The 21,344-nt window shown below is 50.4% G+C and overlaps 1 protein-coding gene across 3 annotated transcripts; it reads left to right on the forward strand.

Moving 5' to 3' along the window:
* The first annotated feature begins 256 nt into the window (after positions 1 to 256).
* Positions 257 to 20,608, forward strand: side (motor axon guidance molcule sidestep). Of its 3 annotated transcripts, none has more exons than XM_076369864.1 (12): positions 257 to 1,614; positions 8,662 to 8,794; positions 12,634 to 12,845; positions 12,928 to 13,038; positions 13,563 to 13,778; positions 15,874 to 16,170; positions 16,249 to 16,379; positions 16,750 to 16,909; positions 16,992 to 17,294; positions 18,123 to 18,602; positions 19,416 to 19,628; positions 19,719 to 20,608. In XM_076369864.1, the coding sequence occupies exons 1-12, from the start codon at positions 1,509 to 1,511 to the stop codon at positions 19,760 to 19,762; spliced, it is 2,406 nt and encodes an 801-aa protein (XP_076225979.1). In that variant the 5' UTR covers positions 257 to 1,508; the 3' UTR covers positions 19,763 to 20,608. The 3 variants fall into 3 exon arrangements, with proteins under 3 accessions (XP_076225979.1, XP_031845663.1, XP_076225980.1); XM_031989803.2 differs by having other exon boundaries at positions 18,123 to 18,596; XM_076369865.1 differs by lacking the exons at positions 257 to 1,614; positions 8,662 to 8,794 and adding an exon at positions 11,355 to 12,264.
* Positions 20,609 to 21,344: the final 736 nt, after the last annotated feature.

Raw genomic sequence — 21,344 nt, forward strand, 5'->3', positions numbered from 1 at the left:
AGGAAGGACTCGGGCAAGGATTCATCCCGTGTCATTAGCACGGACGCCTGACGGTGAGTTCCGAGCTGCGGATCGGTCCGTCGTTAAACGGCCGTGTGTGGGTGTGCGTGCGCGGCTGCACGTGTGCGTGCCGGACCGCGTGCTCTCGGTGCCGGGTTAAGCGTGCGTGTGCCGCACGAGGAGGGTGCACGCGAGTGGGGGCAGCTACACGCGTGTCTTCGGTTTTGGTTTTAGTTCCGTGGCAGTCGTTGCCGACGACGACTATCTCGAGGCCGTTGCCGGCGCACGACGACGGTTCCATGGCTCGAACGGGCACGACCGAACGCACGGGATCTCTTTTTCGACACCGCGAATAACGCGTGCCGTTCTACGCTCCTCGCATTCCACGTTTCGCAGACGCGACGGAAAGGGAAGCGCGACGGAAGGCGCGAGATCGTTGGAATTCCGCGCGCCGGTTCCTGTCAGTCGCGCTCGCGCCGGGTTTCCTTGAATCCGCGGCGACACGCCGACGATCGGGATCGAACCGCGAGGTGCATCGGGACCGACTGTATCTCGGCCACGGAAGTTCGAAATGCAACGGGAGCAACAAGGCTCGGCGCGCGGTCGAGCCACCTGATCGCCGGGGCTAATTCGAAAGGAGCCGCGCGGGAAAAAGGAGCGGCCTAAGAATAACAAACGAGCGGCGAAGGGAGCGACCGCCGGAAAAAGGAAGGAAACGAGGGAAGAGTGCTGCTTCTGAAGGCGAGATCAAAGTTGAAATCGCGCGGGGGAGTGCCGGCACGCCGCGGGAAGAAGCCGCGCGAGACAATCGGATCCGCGGCAAAAATTCGGACAAAGCGAAAGGAATTCAAAGGTCGCGGACGTGCGAAGAAAGAGCGTTTCAGCTGAAAAGGGGACAAAGACGGATTCGAGCGTCGTTTAGACGCGCAAAAAACGTCGGCTCGTTTTGTTAATCAAAAGATGTCGTTTCGGCTGGGGTCTCGTCGCGACGCGTCACTTCGCGTTTCGACTAATAACGAGCACGTGTGACCGCGGGCCGTCTAGCATCGGGAAAAAAGTCGAAAGGAAGTTTATAGAAACGGGCCGTTTCTCGGCGATTCCAGCCGGCGAGCTTCCTCGCGCCGGCTTTCCTTTTCACGACAGCGACAAGCGTTTCACTTCGAGATTTGTCGAAGTTCGGAGAGGCTACCGCAAGGTGAACCGACGATTCCGATAGACGTTGCCAGTGATGAGACGTGATAAAACTGTGTACGATTCGAACTAATCGAGTCCCGTCGAGAATGTGTACTGTGCCGTGGCGTGGCGACGAATCGATCGACGGATCAGCGTGCCCGATCAGCGGCGATTTAAAATATTGCCGAATGGATCGCCGTTGATTCGGGTGCTGGCTCCTCCGCCGCAGGGACATCTCGATCTAGCGAGATCCTGAATGTTTGCGCCGCATCGATTGCTCGTGGCCGAGTTTCGCGCGTCATCTCGAACACCTGATTCTCGCCCGCTGTTTCGAGATGCGGTGCACGTCGGGACACGTGTTTCTGACAAGTTTGCTGATACTACTTCCAGCTCGCCGGGCAAACGCAGTCGCCGAGGACTCGCTTGAATTTCAGAACAAAGGTAAGTAGATTACGGTTGCAATTTTAGGCTCGTTCCGAGGGTCTGGATCATGTGCGTCGCTCGACGCCGTGTCATACGATTCATGGACCATTTATGGTCAATTTAACGCGACCCTGTCGCCTGAAAGTTTCACTGTCACGAGGTTAAGCCGCTCGAGTGTCACGGTTCTTCGCGAAAGTCCGATTGGAAAGTGTTCCTTTCGTTTGATCTCGGTAACTCAATTACTCCCTTTCATTTCTCTGTCTCTAAGCAGATAAAAGAAGCACAAGTGAATAATTAAAAGAAAGGCAGAGATTAGTCAGCGGTAACCGCCGTACCAGAGAACGTTCGCGAAACGTTGCGATCAACGGTCCCTAAATCACACCGAGCATCCCTATGAAATTAGCCTTGCTCTCTTTATACGTTGACCCAGTGTGAGAGAAAGGTGGTCCGCTAACTTATTTCGAAGCGAACGAGCGCAGTGACCTCGGCCCGATTTAAATAAGTTCCGAGTTACGTCGCTCGGGCCTATCGAACAACGACCGGAAGGATTCAAATAGACCCGCACACCCGCATGCGAACCAACAAAGTTTCCATCGTCCTGGTCCACGCTCGGCTCTTCACGCGTTCCGCGAGAAACGCGAGGAATCATCAACGGCGGCATCCTATTTCCCGTTTTTCCTCTCCGGCGGCGTTCTATCAATTTCCCGAGAACGCCGCGGCGTAGCGCAGCGCCTTCTGCGCGGCACGTCGACCGGTAAGAAATATAGGGCCCCCGGATCGTCTTCCCTGTTCGCCGGGGATCGCGATTAATATTCGGTTTACAAGCTCCGGCGCGATCCGATTGGATCGGTCGTCGATCGTTCGCCTCCGTTCGAAAGCGAACGACGGAAATAGATTGCGCTCGCGTGGCGTCGTTAGTATACCCGTTGCTCCAATTTGCCAGGATTAGGTGTGTTCGCGAACATCGAGATAATTGCGTTATTAATCTTCGACGGCTCGTTTGCTCGGGGACTGACGGGCTTCAAAGACGGCCGACCGCCGACCTCTAAGGAGTGCCTCATGTAAACGAGTCAAGCTGATTAAATCGTGGACCGATCCGTGTCGGTGCTTCGATTAGCGTTGCAAACGTGAGCCCTCGAGTCTACTTCCGTCGAGACTTAACCCTGTCGTCACTCTGTCCTCCGCGGAACAGCTTCCTGCGTAGGTTTCTCAAAAGATTCCAATTGATTCTTCTAATCATTTCGACTGATAGGCTTTGCCGGTCCTTCTACGATAACGAATTCTTCTGATACTTAGTAATAAGATCGAGCAACGACTCGCCGAGAGGAGAAGGTTGCTAGAGCATCGTCAATGGTCGGATATCGCGTGCCGATCGAGAAATGGGCAGCGACTCGGCGAATTCGTCGTTAGATATTTCGGTCGGTGGGCAAACACCGGCCGCTATCCGAACCAGAAGAATTCGCGCGACTTATTTTTGGCTGGGTAAAAAGGCGCCGCTTCATTTTGATCCCGCTAGCCATCAGTCACCGCTGGCTTGTTCCCCGTGGCGCGGACAATTTCCGAAATATATGAAAACGGCCCGGCGAAGGGCGAGGGTGGCTCGCGACGCATCTCGAAGCGGCTTCCCCCGAGTACCAAGCTTCCTCGTGCGAGAAGGAATGCGTCGCGCGGCGCGTCGGCTGCCTACAGCTTTTAAACGGACTAAAGCTAGCTGTCCGTTCCGGAATAAAACTACCAGCGAGTTTCTCTGGAAAGCGTTTTTCACTAGCGGACACGTTGAAAGCTACTATCCGAGAGCATTGTCTAAAGCATCGTCACTTTTAACGGTAGAGCAACCGAGTGCTCTGTGCAGTTCCTTTGACAAACGACAAGATTCGTTAAGATTTCGATCGATTCATACTTTGAAATACGTATTAGTCGACTAATTGACCAAAAAGCTTCTAGGAAAAGCCCATGAATCTTTTCGACAATTACAACCGGAGAAATCCGAGATGGATCGTTTCTTGTCCGGTAGTTCCAACGTTGAAGACGGTATCCACCTGCGAGAAATTCTTTCGGGATCATCGACAGACTCGGTAAGCGAACGTCTAAATTCACCCTTTGCGCTCCAAAGGTCGCGCCACTCGATTGGCGCGTCAAAATTGTAAAATTTCGTAACGTTAAGTCTTGAGCGATCTGTCGATACGTGAAACGTGGAAATAGGATACCATTGTTTCCCTTGTTTTGTGAATAGATTCCTCGATGAGTTAGTGTAAAAAAATGTCATCTGTATCCGATAAAAATGAATCGAATATTTCTAGCGACGAAGTTCCCGAGTGCAAAGGGTTAAGGCCTCCGTCGAAGACAGTGGCCGCGGATTCGTAGGAATTCGAGGAGGCGCTCCCGGCGCGCTTCGGATTCCGACTTCCGTCGAAAATATAAACGCGTGGCTGTCGTCGCGGGTAATAGATCCGGTGGCCGATTCCGCCGTTCGAGCGAAAATATTTAGGGTGGAGAATGTAAATACGAGGGCGGGCCTCTCGGCGATCCATCATCGCGCTTGTAGGTATCGCCGGCGGAATCTTTACATGTTTGTTTAACGGCGAACGTCAGCTTAAACGTGCCCGCGCGAAAGCAACACTTTCCACGGAACGAAAGCACATAAAACACGCGGCGCTCACCCCCGGCGAGCATCTTGAGCGAGTTAATCGCGCAACAAATTTCCCCGGTCCCGCGTAAACGTCGGCCGATCGCCGCGGCCGCTGCATCGATCTCCCGATTCGATGAAACCGCACATTGCTTCCTCCGATCGCCTCCGAGCGCGGCGAAAATCCCGCGAGCGCAAAGTTTCATCGGGCCCGAAGAATTCATCGGACCAGAAACGAATCGGTTCGGAACTATTCGAACCGCCGCAAAGAGCTGGCCCGTAAAGCGAGCGAAGTTTCAACAACGAAACGGACCGACCGCTGGGGTTCCGCGAGCAGAACGCATCGATGAAATTACCATACAAAGTGATCTGATGGGAGACGTTTATCTCTCAAACAACCCCTGCGCCGAATCACAGGCGCGGCGCCGAGGATCCTCACCGCCGCCGCGGGGAAGGCATTACGAGTACCTTTAATCTTCCGCATACTTCGGACTACAAATTGGTTTAAAGGAGTCGCGTGGAGAACGATCGTGACTGTTGTATTCCGTTAGACTGAGCGTTCATTGTATTACGTTTATCGATGCATTTAAGAACATTGATTCGTTGATAGAGCTTTCGATGTTTACCGCAGGAAGTTGATAAGCGATCAACGATCTTCACGGACATTTTCTTAACTTGTCCGAAAGAAAAATAGATTATTTTCAGTTTCTTCGGACATTCATTATAGTACTCGAATGTAACCATTTATTTTCAAGATCATTTCGAATATTCAATGCTTCGAGGATATCAATAATTGCTAAACAGAAAAATCGAGACCAGTCATTGCGACTGGTAGTTCTAGTGTTAAGTACCGAAGAACTTAAGGACTTAAGATTACCCTAGAAATGATAACTAGAAGCGTTGGTATACGCCGTAACTTATAACAGCGGGAATCCGACTAGAAATACGTCTCTCGTAATTGATCTCGGTCGATCAGCAGCTGAAAAAACCCGTGCAGATTTCCGAAGATCGAGCGTCGCGTCGCCCGCGGCGTCGGCGCGGCTCGCTCTCTCGGTTTTCCCGATAACCGTGAGGCGACGGAGGCGCCGACGTCGCGACGCACCTCTCCGAAAGAAACGGGAACAACCGTCGAATCGAAAAGCGTAGGTGGTGACAGTTGGAATTTTATTGGAAATCCGAACTTCTTCGGGGTAGGACAGCAACAGGTGTTGGCACGGGGAAGTAGAATTACACGGGAACGGAATTGACTAGGAGCCGGGTCGTCGGGGGTAGATTAGAAAGAGATACCAGGATCACGGCCGGCATGAATTTCATAAAACGTCGTGGCCCTGTGTTTGCGCCGTAGATCGGCTCGATGTAACCGGAAACGGTCCGAGTCCTCGTCGCCTCCGGTTCAGCTTCCCAAACTACGGGCTGTGACCATACATGTGATCGCGGGAATTTCAGAGCTGAATAATTGCTGGTCCGAAAATTAATCTAGAGCCACTTTAACGGTACCGCATGTGTAACGCGTCCGCGAGATTTATTATGATTACTATCAGCAAACGTTTCAACATTAGAACTACCGTTCAATTAAACAGACTCCAAGATTCCCTTATAGAAGCTACAAGCAGTTATCAAGATTTCAGATGACTTGTGTTCAGTTCAGGTATCGCTGAATCAGCTTTTGTAATCATTTCTCAAAGAAGTCTGTAGTTTTTTAGCAATTGTAAACGAGGAAACCAAGAATGCGTCGCGTTGACCCGTCTGTTAGTTCTAGCGTGAACTCTTATTCCTGGTGGACACACCTCCGCACCTAAGGTCGCGAAAATACTCGGGTAAAGGGGTGGCAAGTGGGAAACTTCGAGGAACCTTGCTCCAGTCGCTCGCTGTAGCCGAGGTCTCGCTCCAGACGCGGACTCGTTCGACGCGACTCGCGAGACAAAGGACCGGAAATCGGTAGACAGCGCGCGAGGCGCGATCGAGGGCCTGAAATAGATTGGCGCCGATAAAAACGCGCAAATTAATTCCATATTGTGCGAACAGCGTTGGCCGACGACACCGGCAGTTAGGCGTCGCCGCGGCAGCGCTGGCAGCCGGCGGAGCGAGCGCAGCGGCGGCGGTTAGCCATATTTCCACGTTATTCCGCTCGTCATATTCGTGGCTCGTAAATTATTTTAATGGGTGTTTTTAGATGGCCAACGAATTCGATTCGCGAAAGACGAATGCCGAATCGGGCGGACGGAACGCGGGAAGAAAAAGGGGCCGGGGACAGGGGCCACGAAAATAGACTACTCCGGCGGAAGCGCGGTTTCCCAAGCCGCGCGATACAAAAATAACGGGGCCACCCCTCGGCCGAGCATTATTTACATAACGGTATACTCGGACCTGCATATTCTTTCCTCGAATCCTCACCGATTCCCGTCGGGAATCGACATTCTATTCTAAGATGCAACGAACGGTTAGGCACACGGACGCGCGACGATTATTTGGATAAGGGATCGCGCTCGTTCTTTCACGGGTAAAATTAGGGTTGCGGCTGATAGATGAAGTTTACTCGCCGAAGTTAATCACTATTTAGATAAAGCGTCTGAGTCAGGCGCGTTCGAGAGTCCTTGGCGAATCACTAGGAGGGATGAAGACCCTTAGACTCCCGGGCACTCGGTCGCGAATTCATCACGCTTCGCGAGACTCTCATCGCGATCGTTCGTGCTCCAGAATCTTGTAATATCGGATCCAATAAAGTGAATCGCAGAAAAGTAGGTGGTTCCTTTTTTCCCTTCGATCGTTCCGCCGCGCGACACGCCGGGGAAAACTCGCGATAAACCTCCCGAGAGTCGATTAGCCGCGGGTAATTTAGGGAGGCGGCGCGGGAATTGCGTAACGCGCACACGCACATCAGCGGCTCGCCCGTAGATCGGAGCCACGGCCGTGTAACGCGGCGACGAAACGCTCTGTCGAGAAGACAAACTGGTTTCGGTCATTCGCCTTTCAGCGTCGCGTTACGGGCCGCGAACACGGGAAACCTATACGAGATGGAAAATCGAAAGCGTGGACGAGCGACGGGTGCACGACCCGTCGCTTATCGCGTCGGGTTCAATCTTTCCCATCGGATCGGCTATTTTCGGCCGTTTAAACCGGCCGTTTGAGTGATCCGGCCCAGCGAGACACACCTTTCCCGAGTTTTCCGCGCGCACCGGCCGCCGATTTATACTTAGCAATCGTGGCCGCGGCGCGGACTTCTTCCCACGAAGAAAATAGACGCGATATAACGCTCGGGCACGCGTGACCACCGGTGTTGATGCACACCGCGGTATGCCATTGATAAAAGTCGGCCATTCTATCTTGGCAGCTGGCTCCGGGATCTGTCTCGCGTTTCCCTAGCGAACAGTCGATTCTTTGATCGTTAGCCCTTGATTGATGCACGGCGACAGCGAGCGTTCGCTTGTCTTGTCTTGTAGCTTCTGGGCACCTGGGTACCTGTTCCTGTATTCTCGACCGCGCGCTTCGTTTGTTCTCGTAGGAATTCGATTAAATCGCATCTCTGCTTCCGGAGCAGTTTCATATGAATTTCCGCTTTGAAAATGCAACGTTCCTGTAAAATACCGTGACACTAGAGCTAACAGTTTTCATTTCGTAGCCTCGCATTCGCGGGAGATGAACAATGTTCGTGATTACAGACTAACCCTTTGCACTCGGATGTTTCTTACTAGAGATATTTAACATTTACGAGGCGAAGACGACGTTCGAGACTAATTCGAGGAGAAATCAGTACATTGAGGAACAAAGCTGTTTTATTCCAATGCTCCACGTGTCGAGGCATTATACAAAGTTTAATATTGAACATCACATTCTATAGTTTTACTGTGTCAAATCAAGTGGTGACTGTCACCTCTCGAGCGCAAAGGATTAAACTGTGCCTAACAGGTTAACCCTTTACGATTGTAAACTTTGATATTTAATATCAAACTTCGCATAATGTATCGATGCACGAAATATTGAAAGAAAATAGTTCTCTTCCTCGATGCACGTGAGATTTCTTAATTCAATCGAAGAAAATGTCGTCCGTATCTCATTAGAATATATCGAATACTTCCGGTGAAAAACTTCTCGAGTGCAAAGGGTTAAATCGAAAAGCCTCGGTTCTCGGAACGTCCGAAAATGGCGATCGCATGTCGCAACGGACACAATGGCGAGCGAAGAACGATGCACCGTTGCACGCGGGACGCAAGCACGCGCGACGACAGACCGCCGGCCGGAGAACCGCTTCATTAGCGCCACTTTCCCCTGTGTTCCGTGTCACTCTTAACGAGCGGCCGAGTAGTCGGCGAAAGGGGGGCGGTAGGCCAAGCCCTCGCACGCCGCGCGCCGCGAAACCGTTCGGTTAACCGCGCCGGTGTAAAAATTGTTTGCATCGCCGCGAACCCCTTTTAAACGGTCCGCGATTTATCCTGTTGCAGTGCCTCTCAGGCTGGTGTGGGCCACCGAGGGCGAGGATGTCGAATTACCCTGCGACATCACACCGCCGACGCCGACCGACTCCGTAAACATGGTGCTCTGGTTCAAAGACACCGTCGGGATACCGCTCTACAGGTAACGTATTCTTTTTATCCGCGCGTTTCGATGGGAACGGAACTTTCAAGAGCGTCGCCCCTCGAGAGGATACTCTTGTCACAAGAAAAATGAAACGACTCGATGCCGGCGGCTTTGAAGCATTCAGAACCTTCGGTTCAGGAAACGAAATTATATATCGAACTCTTAAATCAAGCGGTCGGAAGCCAATGCGGTTACGTCTGGAAAGGAATGATCGAGAAAAGTTAACCCTTTGAGGACGAAGACTCTTTGAAATGTAGTAAACCTTCAATAAATGAAGCTAAATTATATATTGATTGCTCGAATAACAGCGAAAACGGAAACTATGTGCCAATCCCTTGCTGTCCGAGCAATTGAATCATTCGCCTGCGACGCGGTCTTCGAAATATGAACGTGTCATCTCGAAATGTCGACATTCGTCTGCAAAGGGTCAACGCTTTGGCTTCTGAAACGATTGTACAACGTATTCGGAAGCTACGAAAAGGACTTTCTGACCTATAAAACACGGAATAAGTAAATTCTTTAATAACTATGAAGAATATTACTTATTCCATTGGAATCTACAGAGATCAGAAAATATCCGAGAAGAGACTATATACTAATCTCTTGTTATTCGTCTAATTGAATCATTGGTTTGCACGTTTGCTTCCTATATTTCTAATACATCGTATCATTTCTAGAATATAAGACTATAAGCGAATAATTCGATCGGAAAAGGAAGCTTGACGTTAAATTATATTTGACGTTGTTTTCGATTTGGAACTCTCCGAGTCGTCTCTCGAGCGATGCTCGCTCCGCGATCTCGTCCAATCGCTTACCAGCGATCGGTGGTCGAAGGAAACGACGGCACCGCGGCGGAAACAGTGTCCCGTTTAACCCATTTTCATTCGACGGTCGTCGGAGAGCGTCCCGCGAAATAAGTGTGTTCTTTCCGCGGCCATTTCGCGCCGGAGGCTTCCTGTTTACGCGGCTGCACCGGGAACTGATTCCTAAAGAAGAATGTCTGCCGAGACTCGAACTGCCGGATCTCGGTCACGCTTAATATTCGTAGATGCCATTGTTCTGAGATCGCATCTAGAAATATCTCTCGACCCAAGCCTCCGGAATAGGGTCTCTCTTTCCGGGCGCAACGCCGCGCGCTCTCTGGTCCATTGTACACCTTTAAACGCATTGCGCTCGTTGCCGAGAATACGACGGATGAAACCTGGCCGACGGCCTTCTCGATGTAAATGTTTTCCTTGGCTTTCGATACCTCGCCAGTCGAGTTCCCACGGGGAAACGGTCGAATCCACGGATCCGCCGCGATTAACACTAGGTTTACGGGCATTTATTGTACACTTCGTTCTATTATTCCTAAGAGAATCGATGCTCGTTTATTTAGATCGTGGAAACTGGGCGTAAACATTTACAAAATAATATTTCTAAAATCCAACATGCGTCAATTTGACGCGTTCCGTAAACCTAGTGTTAACACTAGAACCACCGACCATCTAACCCTTTGCACTCCGAAGTTTTTCACTAGAGATATTTCAACATCTTCCGATGAGACGAAGACGATATTTCGTAAAACCAACCCGACGAGAAATTCACGTGAATTGACGGACAAAGCAATTTTACGTCGATATTTCTCAAACTGATGCATTATATGAAGTATAATATTAAATATCGAATTTATAGCTTCACTGTAAGAAATCAAGTGGTGACTGAGAGTCACCTCCCTATATTATTAATTCCTATAAAAATTGTAACAGTAGATTATTTTCAGTTTCTTCAGACATTCATTATAGTACTCGGAACTATTTATTTTCAAGATCATTTCGAATATTCAATGCTTCGAAGATATCAATAATTGCTGAAGAAAAAAATCGAGAGCTAGAAATGAATTCAGAGATTTGGCAGCGTCTCGCGCGATGAATTTTGTTTACACCAATTTTGTTAATCATTCTGCACAGACTGATACATTTCAAAACAATCTAATAGGCTTAATCCAACAAGATTGTCAATCCGCGAAAGACATAATTGAGAATTCTGCAACGGAAACGTCTCGACGTGCGCGGCACTTTCCAGCTCAAGTGGTTAATTCAGACTTGGAAGAAAAGTTGGAGAGTCAATACTAAAAGTTCGCAACAGTAACGAATGATGTAACGGAGCGCTGAGGTTTATCATGATAAACAACGAAACCCAGTCGAACGCCTCGATAGCAGATTTCCCGCACGATGCACCTACAGTTTGCCCAACGAAAATCTCGCCCCGGGGAAAGCACACGAAGATCGCTCGGCGCCGGACGTATTATCAATTTCTCAACGTCGCGGAATCCGCGCGCGCGTATCGGTCCGAAGCTAAACAAACACCGAGCGGATCCTTTCGGAGTGTCGCGAATGTTTGCCGTTCACCAGCGGAATTTCTGAATGACGATGAACGGCCGGGAATAGATGAGCCGATCGAACGTCATCCCGCGCTGACAAATCCGATACGCGTATCCCGTGTGCGTCGGTTTATTTACGAACGACCGGCGAGTTTGCCCGTAAACCGTGGGGCATTCAGTTCCGGCGCCGGTGCGGATCGCTCGCGTCACGGCCAGGCGAGCAACGCCGCTGATGGGGGCGTGAATAAAAAGGAATTTCCACGGGAAACGGCGGAAAATACGTGGGCCCCCCGAAAGCCGGGAAGACGCTCTCTCGCGGCGCGCCGCGTTCTGTTCCGCGTCAAAGGATGCTCGTAAAAAAAGATAGAACGGGGAGAACGAGCGACACGCTAGACGAACGCTAAGCAGGTGGCTCCGGGACTTTTACGGGTTCGGTTATTCGCGGCCGGACCGTTTCCATAACCGGCGGCGTCGCGGACGGAGAGAAAAGAACGATGCCGGGCGGTGTCGACGAGGAGGAACAAGGAACCGGGACCGAGTGAAACGAAACCGCCCCGTCCGGGGCCGTTTATAACCGGCTTCGCATTTTCAAGGAAATCGACTGCAACTTCGTTCTTTCCCCGTGCCGGTTGCCACCGCGGTGATTTCCTCCTCGACATTGCGTAACGGTCAACCGTTTGCGGTGCATCTAAATCCGCTGACTGCGCGCTTGCCAAGTATCCTTTTTTCCGCCGCGAATAGAACCCGCGTGCTAGAGTTAGTCACCGAAACTGGCCAACTGGCGACTCGATGTTTACCAGCGGCTGTTGCACCTCGCTGACGGAAACGCGAACCGATTTCCTTGTTCGACCACCGATCCGTTTTGCCAATCACGCGCTGCGAGCGTACGATGGTTCAGTGGTTTAGGGTATCTCGTTAGGGACGTACAGTTTTAATCAGCGAGACGCTTTTATCGTAATTCTTTATTTTAATACGGTTTGTGTCGACGGACATCGATATCCATTCCAAACGGATGGAAGTAAAAGGCTGTTCTGTTATCGATGTTTTAACCGTAACCACTTGCGCTGGAAATGAGTTCGGAGATTTGGCAATGTCACGCTGATATGTACGCCATTGTTGTTTGTTAATAATTCTGTATAGTTAATATAATCAACTTAATATAATTCTGTTCAACCCGGCGCATTTTTTCGAAGTCTCTATGTCCACAAAATAATAAGTTGTTCATTCATCTGGCAGCGTTCGTCTACTTCGGCACTTTTCACGTTATCAGTAACAATCATCAGAGTCCGAGTAGTTGCGCGAGTTCTTAGAAATACCGAGGTGAAGGTAAAAATGCAGCAAAGAAGTATTACGTAGAAAAATGTTTTATTTGTTAACATGATATACATCTCGTTACATATTTTAAGATAAAGAGTCGTTCCTCTTTTCTTCGGGTAAATCGCAACCGCCACATTCCATGGATCGATTGTTACAGCTTCGACGCGAGGAGCGGAGATCTAGCGACAGCCATTCACTGGGCGGTCAGCGACGACCTGGGGAAGAGGACTTACTTCCAGATCGGCGACGGACAACGGGCTAAGTTGAAAATTACCAGGGTCAGGTACCAGGATCAAGGCCTCTTCAGGTGCAGGGTAGATTTCATCAACTCCCCGACTCGGAACTTCCGAGTGAACCTCACGCTCGTCGGTGGGTACAGGTTCCCTAGATTGCATGTGGTCGGAAGGTCGCGACGAATATGAGAGGAGCTCGCCACGATTTCTTTCTGCAGAGCTACCATCCAAGCCTGTGATATACGACGCTCAGGGGCGAGAAGTGACGGGCGTAGGCGGACCGTTCCTCGAGGGTTACAATCTCGCCTTGACCTGCCAGGTGTCCGGGGGTAAATCCATTTTTCTCTCGCAGCATGCTAACAACCGTTCAATATTGAAATCGACGTGCTTCCGTGCGCTAAATTGACTTTATCGATTCAGTTTCGAAAACAGCGCGAGCAGTTTATAGAAGAATGCATCCCGTGTAAGCATCGTGCGCACGATCGCGCGATAGTTTCAAGCTATATTTCTTTCCAGTAGTTTGGAGAACTCCTGCTCGTTTTTCACGATACCATCAGTATGTTTTACTTAAAGACTCCTGCAGCGTTGTTAGAATATTATACATACAGTAGACTCACTTTCGCCTTTGTTATCCTCTATCTCGATACCGAATCAATGGTTTCTCTATGCGATTGCAAGAAAATTGGTTATCGTTACTTAAAGATTCCTGCAGCGTTGTTAGAATGTTGTACATACAGTAGACTCACTTTCGCCTTTGTTATTCTCTATCTCGATACCGAATCAATGATCTTTCTATGCGATTGCAAGGAAATTGGTAATCGTTAGTAAATAACTGTATTATCACGTAATTCAGGAAGACCGAAGCCGTCCGTGACATGGTGGAAAGACGGCCAGATCCTGGACAGCGTGATCGACACGGTGTCCATCGGCTCGCCCAGGAAGTTCACAGCGAACCACCTTTTCATCGATAAGGTGACGAGGTCGTTGTGGGGCACCAAGCTGGTGTGCAAGGCGCAATCGGCGCCAATGGCGGCGCCGATCGTGCGGGAAGTTCCCTTGGACATTTACCGTAAGTGCTCCGTGATCGTCGGTTTGTCGTCAGTTATCGACGACGACGGCCCCGACGGCACCGAGGCGGGCGAATCCGAGGCGACACGTTCGAGAAAAAAGCCGAGCCGCGAATGCCGCGCGACCGTAACATCTGTTCGAAATAAAACAGAGCGAATGCGCGCGCTACTCAAGGTCGCTTCTTTGAATTTTAACGCGTGCTAAAAGCGATCGCGAACTACGGCAGTTCGGGAACGCGTTCGGATTCGGGCGAGCACGTGCTCTCGGCTCCTTCGCCGTTTTTATTTCCGTTCTGTCGATAGCTTCGGCAGAAACGCCCGCCGGAAAGAGTACCCATCGATACCGGTCGTGTTAGCGCAACGTTGACGTGTCACGAGTTGACTCGTGCTCGCGCTCGCATTAGCCATTTCAAATCTGGATCGCAGGGCAATATAGAATATTGCGAAAGCGAAATATTCGAAGTTACATAAAAGATCCAAAGTTTCATTGATTCATCATGTATGAATAAAGTATATTGAAGTTAATTTCGATTCTTTCACTTTCGTATTTCATTACGGAATAATAATTGGCGACATGGGACAGCTTCTGCATATAATTTCCGGTCAACAATGTAAGGTCGGTGTCCATTCGAGAGCGAGACTTTTTCGAGCTGTTTCAGGATCGTTTCTCACGAGTCTATACCGTGTCGACTGTGAGTACAACTAAACTACTAAACTGACGAATACGACGAATATATCGGTAGATGAATGATGATTATACAAGTATTATAAGAGTAACATAAGACGTGGAAATATAGAACAAGTATACATACAATAGCGTTCAAAAGTTCCCAGTGTTAGGAATTGAGTCCGTGTCACATCGATGTGTTGCTATCATTAATGCAAATAATATTAAATTATTATCGTAGACAACGAGCATTATTTCTTTAACAATTCCGACCGAGAACCTTTCAACTGCTGAATTATTTGTTTCTAAAAATATATGCGCGGAGATGGCACGCATTTTTATAGCAGAACTTCATTTCGTTCAATAACGGAAGGGATGTATTTCTTCGGAAAGTTTCGATGTTGCTCTCGATAGAGAAGCAGCTCGTGGTAGTTCCACTCCCGAATGGACACCCAGCTTTAACCTCCCTCTCTCTCTCTCTCTCTCTGTGTCGAGTCTTACGCAAGCGTATCGTATTCGAAGCACAGAGCTTCCGTCCGCGACGAAGCCGCTCGGTCTTCCATCGCGAGGAACGCGCAGCGATAGATTCTTCCGGCGTGCCGATACAAAAGCGGCAGCGGACGTAGACCGGGCGCAAAGGAATATCGTTCTTATTCATCCGAGTGTCCTGCCGCTCCAGCGACCGGCTGGAAGAAAGAAACTTAAATATAGCCGGAGCGGAGTGACCCGCGGCGGAAGCCAGATGAATTCCAACGATTTCGCGTGGACCTCCTTAACTCCTTTGACGGTCGGATTTCGCGGAATCGTCGTCGAAAGTAAAAATACGCGGTCCGCGGGGCAAGAACGGGTGTCTCCCTACGCCCTGTTATTTTTGCCGCGGCGCAACCGGCCGATTATGGCCGCTGCGAGCGAATTTTTTGCGCGGCCCGGACCCCCCGAACAATCGCTCGGACAGGTCCGTAGGACGGGAAAATGTTTCTACAAAAAATATACGAGACGACTGGAATTCGAGGCGGATCAGGCTTCTACGTGCTACCGATACGCCCATCGATACCTAGCTTTCGCGATACGTGTTCCAACGTGAGTCGATATCGACGAATCGGCGCCCGTGCAACTTGCATCCGACGCAGGGATCAGAACGCTTGCGCCGCTCTCTTTTAATGTTCAATTTCACCGTTTTTGTGACGCTCGTGAAATCTATTATTAGGACCGACCCTACAATTGAAACAAGATACTTCGAAGCGCGTCTGTATCGCGCGTCGAAACGGACCGGAAGTGTATCTAGAATGATGCGAGTTCCATGGAACCCGTTGTTGACGTATCGGTAACATGTAACGTTCAGAGGGTTTGAAATTTGTAGAAACGTCGTGCAACCCGATGCATTTATCAGCAGCTTTAACGTAACGATCAAAAGATGCTCGTTCCCGCAGTGAAACCGGCGGTCGTGAAGATCATCCTCAGCGAGGAGCAGATCTACGCTGGCCGGCCGATCGCCGCGCGATGCGAGACCTGGGGCAGCTCGCCGGCGGCCAAGATCATCTGGAGGCTAGGCGAGCAGGTGATAGGCGAGCCGAACGTGTCCTCCACGCAGAGAAGCAACTCCACGGTGAGCAAGCTGGCGCTGGCACTCAGCAAGGACGACGACGGCAAGGAATTAACCTGCAGAGCCGAGAATCCCAGATTCCCCGGCGGGAGTCTCGACCAGATCAAAGTCTTGAACGTCGCCTGTAAGTCCTTCGCTCCCGCGATTCTACAATCCGTTCTATTCTAACGCGTAACCGAGTTCCCTCGATCGTTCTGCGCAGATGCCCCCGCCGTCGCGGTCCGCCTAGCCACGGGCTACGTCCTAGACACTCTGCGAGAGGGGGACGACCTGAAGCTGGTCTGCGACGTGGAGAGCAATCCGCCTCCGAGCAAGATCATCTGGTACCACAATGTAAGTCGAACGCCAGCATCGATAACCGTTCGAGTGCTAAAAGTGCTGGCCTACTTCGTAGAATCGAATTCGATTTATCTGTTTACCTTTCTAACCATTCCTCCTCATTTCTCCGATTGCCTCAGAAACGAACGAGACGTTCGTGCTGTTTCGAATCTTGTAAAAATAGAAAAGCGTCATCCAAACATTGAAAATCGAAGCGAAAGCAGCGCGACCGCGCTTGACGCTTTTCGACCTGGTTTTCGAAAAGCCGAGGCACTCGAACGGTTAACCCAGACCTCGCGTACACCTATACCACGGCAAGACGATGATGCACGAAAGTCGATTGTTCACTGGTAACGATATCGTTCGAAGTATCGTCTCGTTGCAGGATAATAGGTTGGAGCACGACGTCGCTGGGGGAACCTTGATCGCCTCGAACGCGTTGACTCTAAGGGTGCTGACTCTCGCTCACAGCGGCGAGTACTCTTGCGTCGCGATCAATTCCGTGGGAGAAGGTCGCAGCCCTCCGATCTTTATTCGCATGAAATGTAAGTATACGGATCGAACGTGAACGCGGCCCGATCGCGCGCTCGAACGGATCCTGACGAAAGCTGTCGTTCTGTCCGGAAGACGCGCCGAGGTGCAGAGTGGGTTACGAGCGGCGCGAGATCACGGTTGGCTGGCACGAGACGGTGTCGTTGCGATGCGAGGTCGACGCGATCCCGACGGACGCCGTGAGGTTCTCTTGGACGTACAACGGGACGCGCGGCGACGTGTTGCCGATGGAGAACTACAGAGCTCAGAATAACGGGCTCGTTAGCGTTCTCGAGTACACTCCTACAGCTGACACCGACTTCGGAACCCTCGCTTGCTGGGCAAGCAACAGCGTCGGCAGACAAAGGACGCCTTGTATATTCAACATCGTGCCGGGTAGTAGGTATCTTTGGAATCTGGAAACTGGAGCGAGAATCGCGCGGACCGGGCGCACCTACTCACCGAACGCGTTTAAACGGATCGTTTACGAGCCATCGAACCTTCGCGAATAATACAGTCGTTCCGGGAGTCGTTAAGATCTGATTCGGATTGTAACCGAGGAGAGCGGTCGGATCGGTTGATTCGCTTTCGGTTGTCAGTCCGAATCATCGGTTTTTTCATCGTAATGTAATCCTTATTCAAAATTGACGAGTCTATCGAATTGTAGTTAACCCTTTGCACTCGAGAGGTAACTCTCACCACTTGATTTGACACAGTGAAACTGTAGAATTTGATATTTAATGTTAAACTTTGTATAACGCCTCGATACGTGACACATTGGAATAAAACAGCTTTGTTCCTCGATGTACCGGTGATTTCGCTTCGAATTAGTCTCAAAGAACATCGTCTTCGCCTCGTAAAGAAATGGTAAATATTTCTAGTGAGAAACATACGAGTGCAAAGGATTAAGAAACGTTGTTTCTCGAGTAGACGAGCACAAATGTATTATATGTGATTACTTTTTAGCTTCGACAAAATTCTGTACTGCGACTGATCGGGATCCAATCAAGCCACTAGCCATTCATCTCGCACTGATAATTCCGGTTCTAGCTTTTGTCCGGTTGAACGCTGGTGCAAGAGGTTAACGCGAGTCAAGCCTAAAGTTACATTCGACCCGTTTCTTCCGCGTGCGCCTTCGTTAGCGTCCGGTTCGTTGATCCGGGAGGTCGATCTGTCGTTTGTAGCGAGCTCTGACCGTGTCCTGACCGGGTGAACGTTAATTCGCAGAGGCACCGCAAGCGCCGCTGGATTGTTCCCTGCAGAACGAGAGCAGCGCGTTGCAAGTGAATTGTGTCCCTGGGGCGGACGGTGGTTCGCCGCAGTACTTTTTGTTGGAAGTTCGGGGCGGGCCGAGGAACCCGGGCGTCGTCCAGGTGAGCGCGGCCACGCTTCACGCGCCTCAAAGCGACCAGGGCACGGTCGGCGAAGTGCCGGCTCTCTATCAAGAGAAGAACACCAGGCCCAATTTCCATCTGCACGATCTTGAGCCCGGTTTCGACTACACTCTCTACGTGTACGCGGTGAACGGGAGAGGACGGAGCGAACCGACGCTGCTGGAACACGTCAGAGTGGTCGAGCCGATCGGCGGAAAGCTGGAGAGGACCGTCACCGGGATCGGAGCTGGCATCTTCTTGGACGATCTGAAGAAGGCGCTGCCCACCGCCAGCTCCGAGAACCTGATCATTGTAATCGCCTTGGCAGGTACAGGTAAAAGTCCAGAGACAGATAGTTTAGCTGAACACGTTCGCTACCAGCGTCGCGTACTCGTGACAGTCGTAACCATATATTTTACAGAATGAAAATGACATTGTATTCGGAAACTCGGTGACTCGTTTCGGTTCCATTTTATGTTTTGTTTGAGAGATTCATTGGATCGAAGGAAATGTAATTGAGGGGACCGTCACCGAAATAAGGTAGCGAACGTGTTAACGGATGGATGCAAAACCTGCAGATTCTGCTAAATTAAACACCGAATGCTTAAATCGTAGAGAATAAGGGAATTCTGTACTAATTTCTTGCTGTCCCAATAGTTAAGTCATTCGTTTTCAACTTGGTATTCCAAGCAGATTCTGCTAAATTAAACACCGAATGCTTAAATCGTAGAGAACAAGGAAACTGTACTAGTTTCTTGCTGTACCAATAGTTAAATAACTTGTTTGCAACTTGGTATTCCAAGCATGGAAGTTTGATCTCGGCAGAGTGCCGACATTCGTCCGCAAAGGGTTAAGACAAGAAGCTGCTTCATTTCGAATTAGTATCTTGACATGATACTAATTCTTTCAGCGATGAATTCTTTACTTTTTCACATAAACACCTGATTCTTCTTTGTTCCGCCCTGATCTTGCATTAAAATATACTCTATACGCGTTCGTCCTGCGTTCGACGAGTACACGCTGCACTTTTCGATTTTATCGCGCGCAGAACGAGAGGTTCTTCCAACTGAATTCCACAGTTAACCGGTTAAAAGGTTCCCGCGAAAGATTCGTTCGTTTCAAACGCGAGGTGTACTTGAAATTTCAGGTGCGGTGGCATTGATCCTGATCGGCATCGGAGTGGTCATCGGACTGTCCGTATGCAGAAGGAGGAGCACGCCGCCTGCCAAGGACGGGCCGGACGATTTCACGATTCCTTCCTATGTCTCCGCGCAAAGGATCGAACCGAGGATCAGATACTCGGCCGACGGTAGCAGGCGTTCGCAAAGGACGAGCTTGTACGTCGAAGAAAATCGGAACGGTGAGGGGCAGCAGCCTTCCGAAGTGCATCGGCGACAGGAGCTAAAGAAACCCGATCGAAATTACACGAACGACGATTTGGTTTTTTCAGAACCGGATCTCTTGCAGCGGGTCGAGATCGACATACACAACTGACGCGCGAGGATGTCGCATATTTGTACAGCCAGGAGTGACGCTTTGACGCGTTCGTCGTTATGTATTATACACACCTCCCGGGACGCTCCGCGGACACGAACCGGGCGGAAGTGCCTATTTTTCTAGGTGTAAGAGACGTAGCTCGATAAGGCGTAGCAAGTAGCGAGGCAGTGCATTATTGCGCCCGATCCGGTGATCTAACACTATTTCCAGAATACCTGTACCTGTGCTTCACGATCGTACGCGTGAAAGTGTCTCGTAAAGCGACCGTCGCGCGGCGACATTAAAGCTTTATTTATTACATCACGCGCTTTGTACTCTAACTGTACGTGCCATTTCTAACGCAGTGAACAGCGTCGAAGTATTATTAATCGAGGGACGCCCGAACGTCGCCCGTATCCTCTTAGCATGTAGTCGGCGATCCAGTAAGCTTCTCAGTTCCCGTAGTCGCGTCGATTCGTTCCGTCGGCGCCGGATGTACAGATATTTTTGCAGTCCCCCCTCTAAACGTAAGACACGATTCCTAACTACCGAAGTGCTCGCCGATTAACGGCGAGTTCGAGCTTAAATTGTAAATTCTCGCAGTTCGAACCGGAAAGCTTCTCGGGCGCCGAGAGGTTTCGAGGTGTCGACGTTCGACGCGCGGAGCGCATCCTTACCTTCCAATCGCGCGATCGAAGACCCGAGCCGCAATGAATTCTCGTAAAACGCTTATCGAACGTTGTACATATTGCGGGAGAGTGTAGAATTAGGATTATTGTATTGCCGGCGGTCTAACGGCGAAATAAACGTTCGTTCATCGTACGCTATTTTCATTCTGTCCCCCAGTACACCTCGCGCGAAACGCAGGGACAATCGGCCGCTAAACGCCGGCCTCTGTTTCGCGGAAAGTCCGCCGCTTTATACTTCCGATCCCGCGATGAAATCCCTCGCGTCCGACCCCGTGGACGCCGCTCGCGCGCTTTATCGTAACGCGATGTATGGCGCGTATGCTTCAATGCCAGCTGCCGCAAACAATTTTGCAAAACGCGGCGGCTCCTGCCCGCGGTCGTTTAGATTCGACGGGCGCGCACGAGATTCTTGTCGCTCGATTTCACCGATATAAATAACGAACAAGGGGGTTCGACAACATCGATTCGCGGGCCGCGCGGCACTTCTGGCGAACGGGGATCGACGGGGTGTTCGTTGAAAATAAACTGCGCCATTTGTGAAACGCGTCGCTCGGACCTCCGTAATAATGATCGAGGCGGGTTCCGGGCCAAATCCGCGCGACCGGTTTGCGGGGAAAATCCGTCACAGCTGCGATCGCTTTCGACGAACGGAGACATAAAGTTCTCTCGTCCTTCTTTCCGCGAACTCCGTTTCTCCGTTACTCGCCAACGCGTTTATCGCCGCGGATGGTCACCGATCACCGGAGCTTCCAAGCTGCTTAAAAACAATGAAAACATCGATGTCGAACGAACGTGTATCGTCTCCGTTGCGAAAGAATCAGTGTCGTGCGAAACACTCGAAATTCTCATTACGCGAGCGCGTTAACTCTGCGGACGACTGTCGGCATTCTAGCGAGATGAAATTGGAGTAT

This window comes from Nomia melanderi, chromosome 8 (assembly GCF_051020985.1).
Source record: "Nomia melanderi isolate GNS246 chromosome 8, iyNomMela1, whole genome shotgun sequence".
NCBI classification, from domain to species: Eukaryota; Metazoa; Arthropoda; class Insecta; order Hymenoptera; family Halictidae; genus Nomia; species Nomia melanderi.

Coding starts and splice junctions, on each gene's coding strand:
- side (XM_076369864.1), top strand. CDS start 1,509: ATGCGGTGCACGTCGGGACACGTGTTTCTGACAAGTTTGCTGATACTA. Junction 16,380..16,749: donor AGATCATCTGGTACCACAAT/GTAAGTCGAACG, acceptor GTCTCGTTGCAG/GATAATAGGTTGGAGCACGA. Junction 16,910..16,991: donor GATCTTTATTCGCATGAAAT/GTAAGTATACGG, acceptor TCTGTCCGGAAG/ACGCGCCGAGGTGCAGAGTG.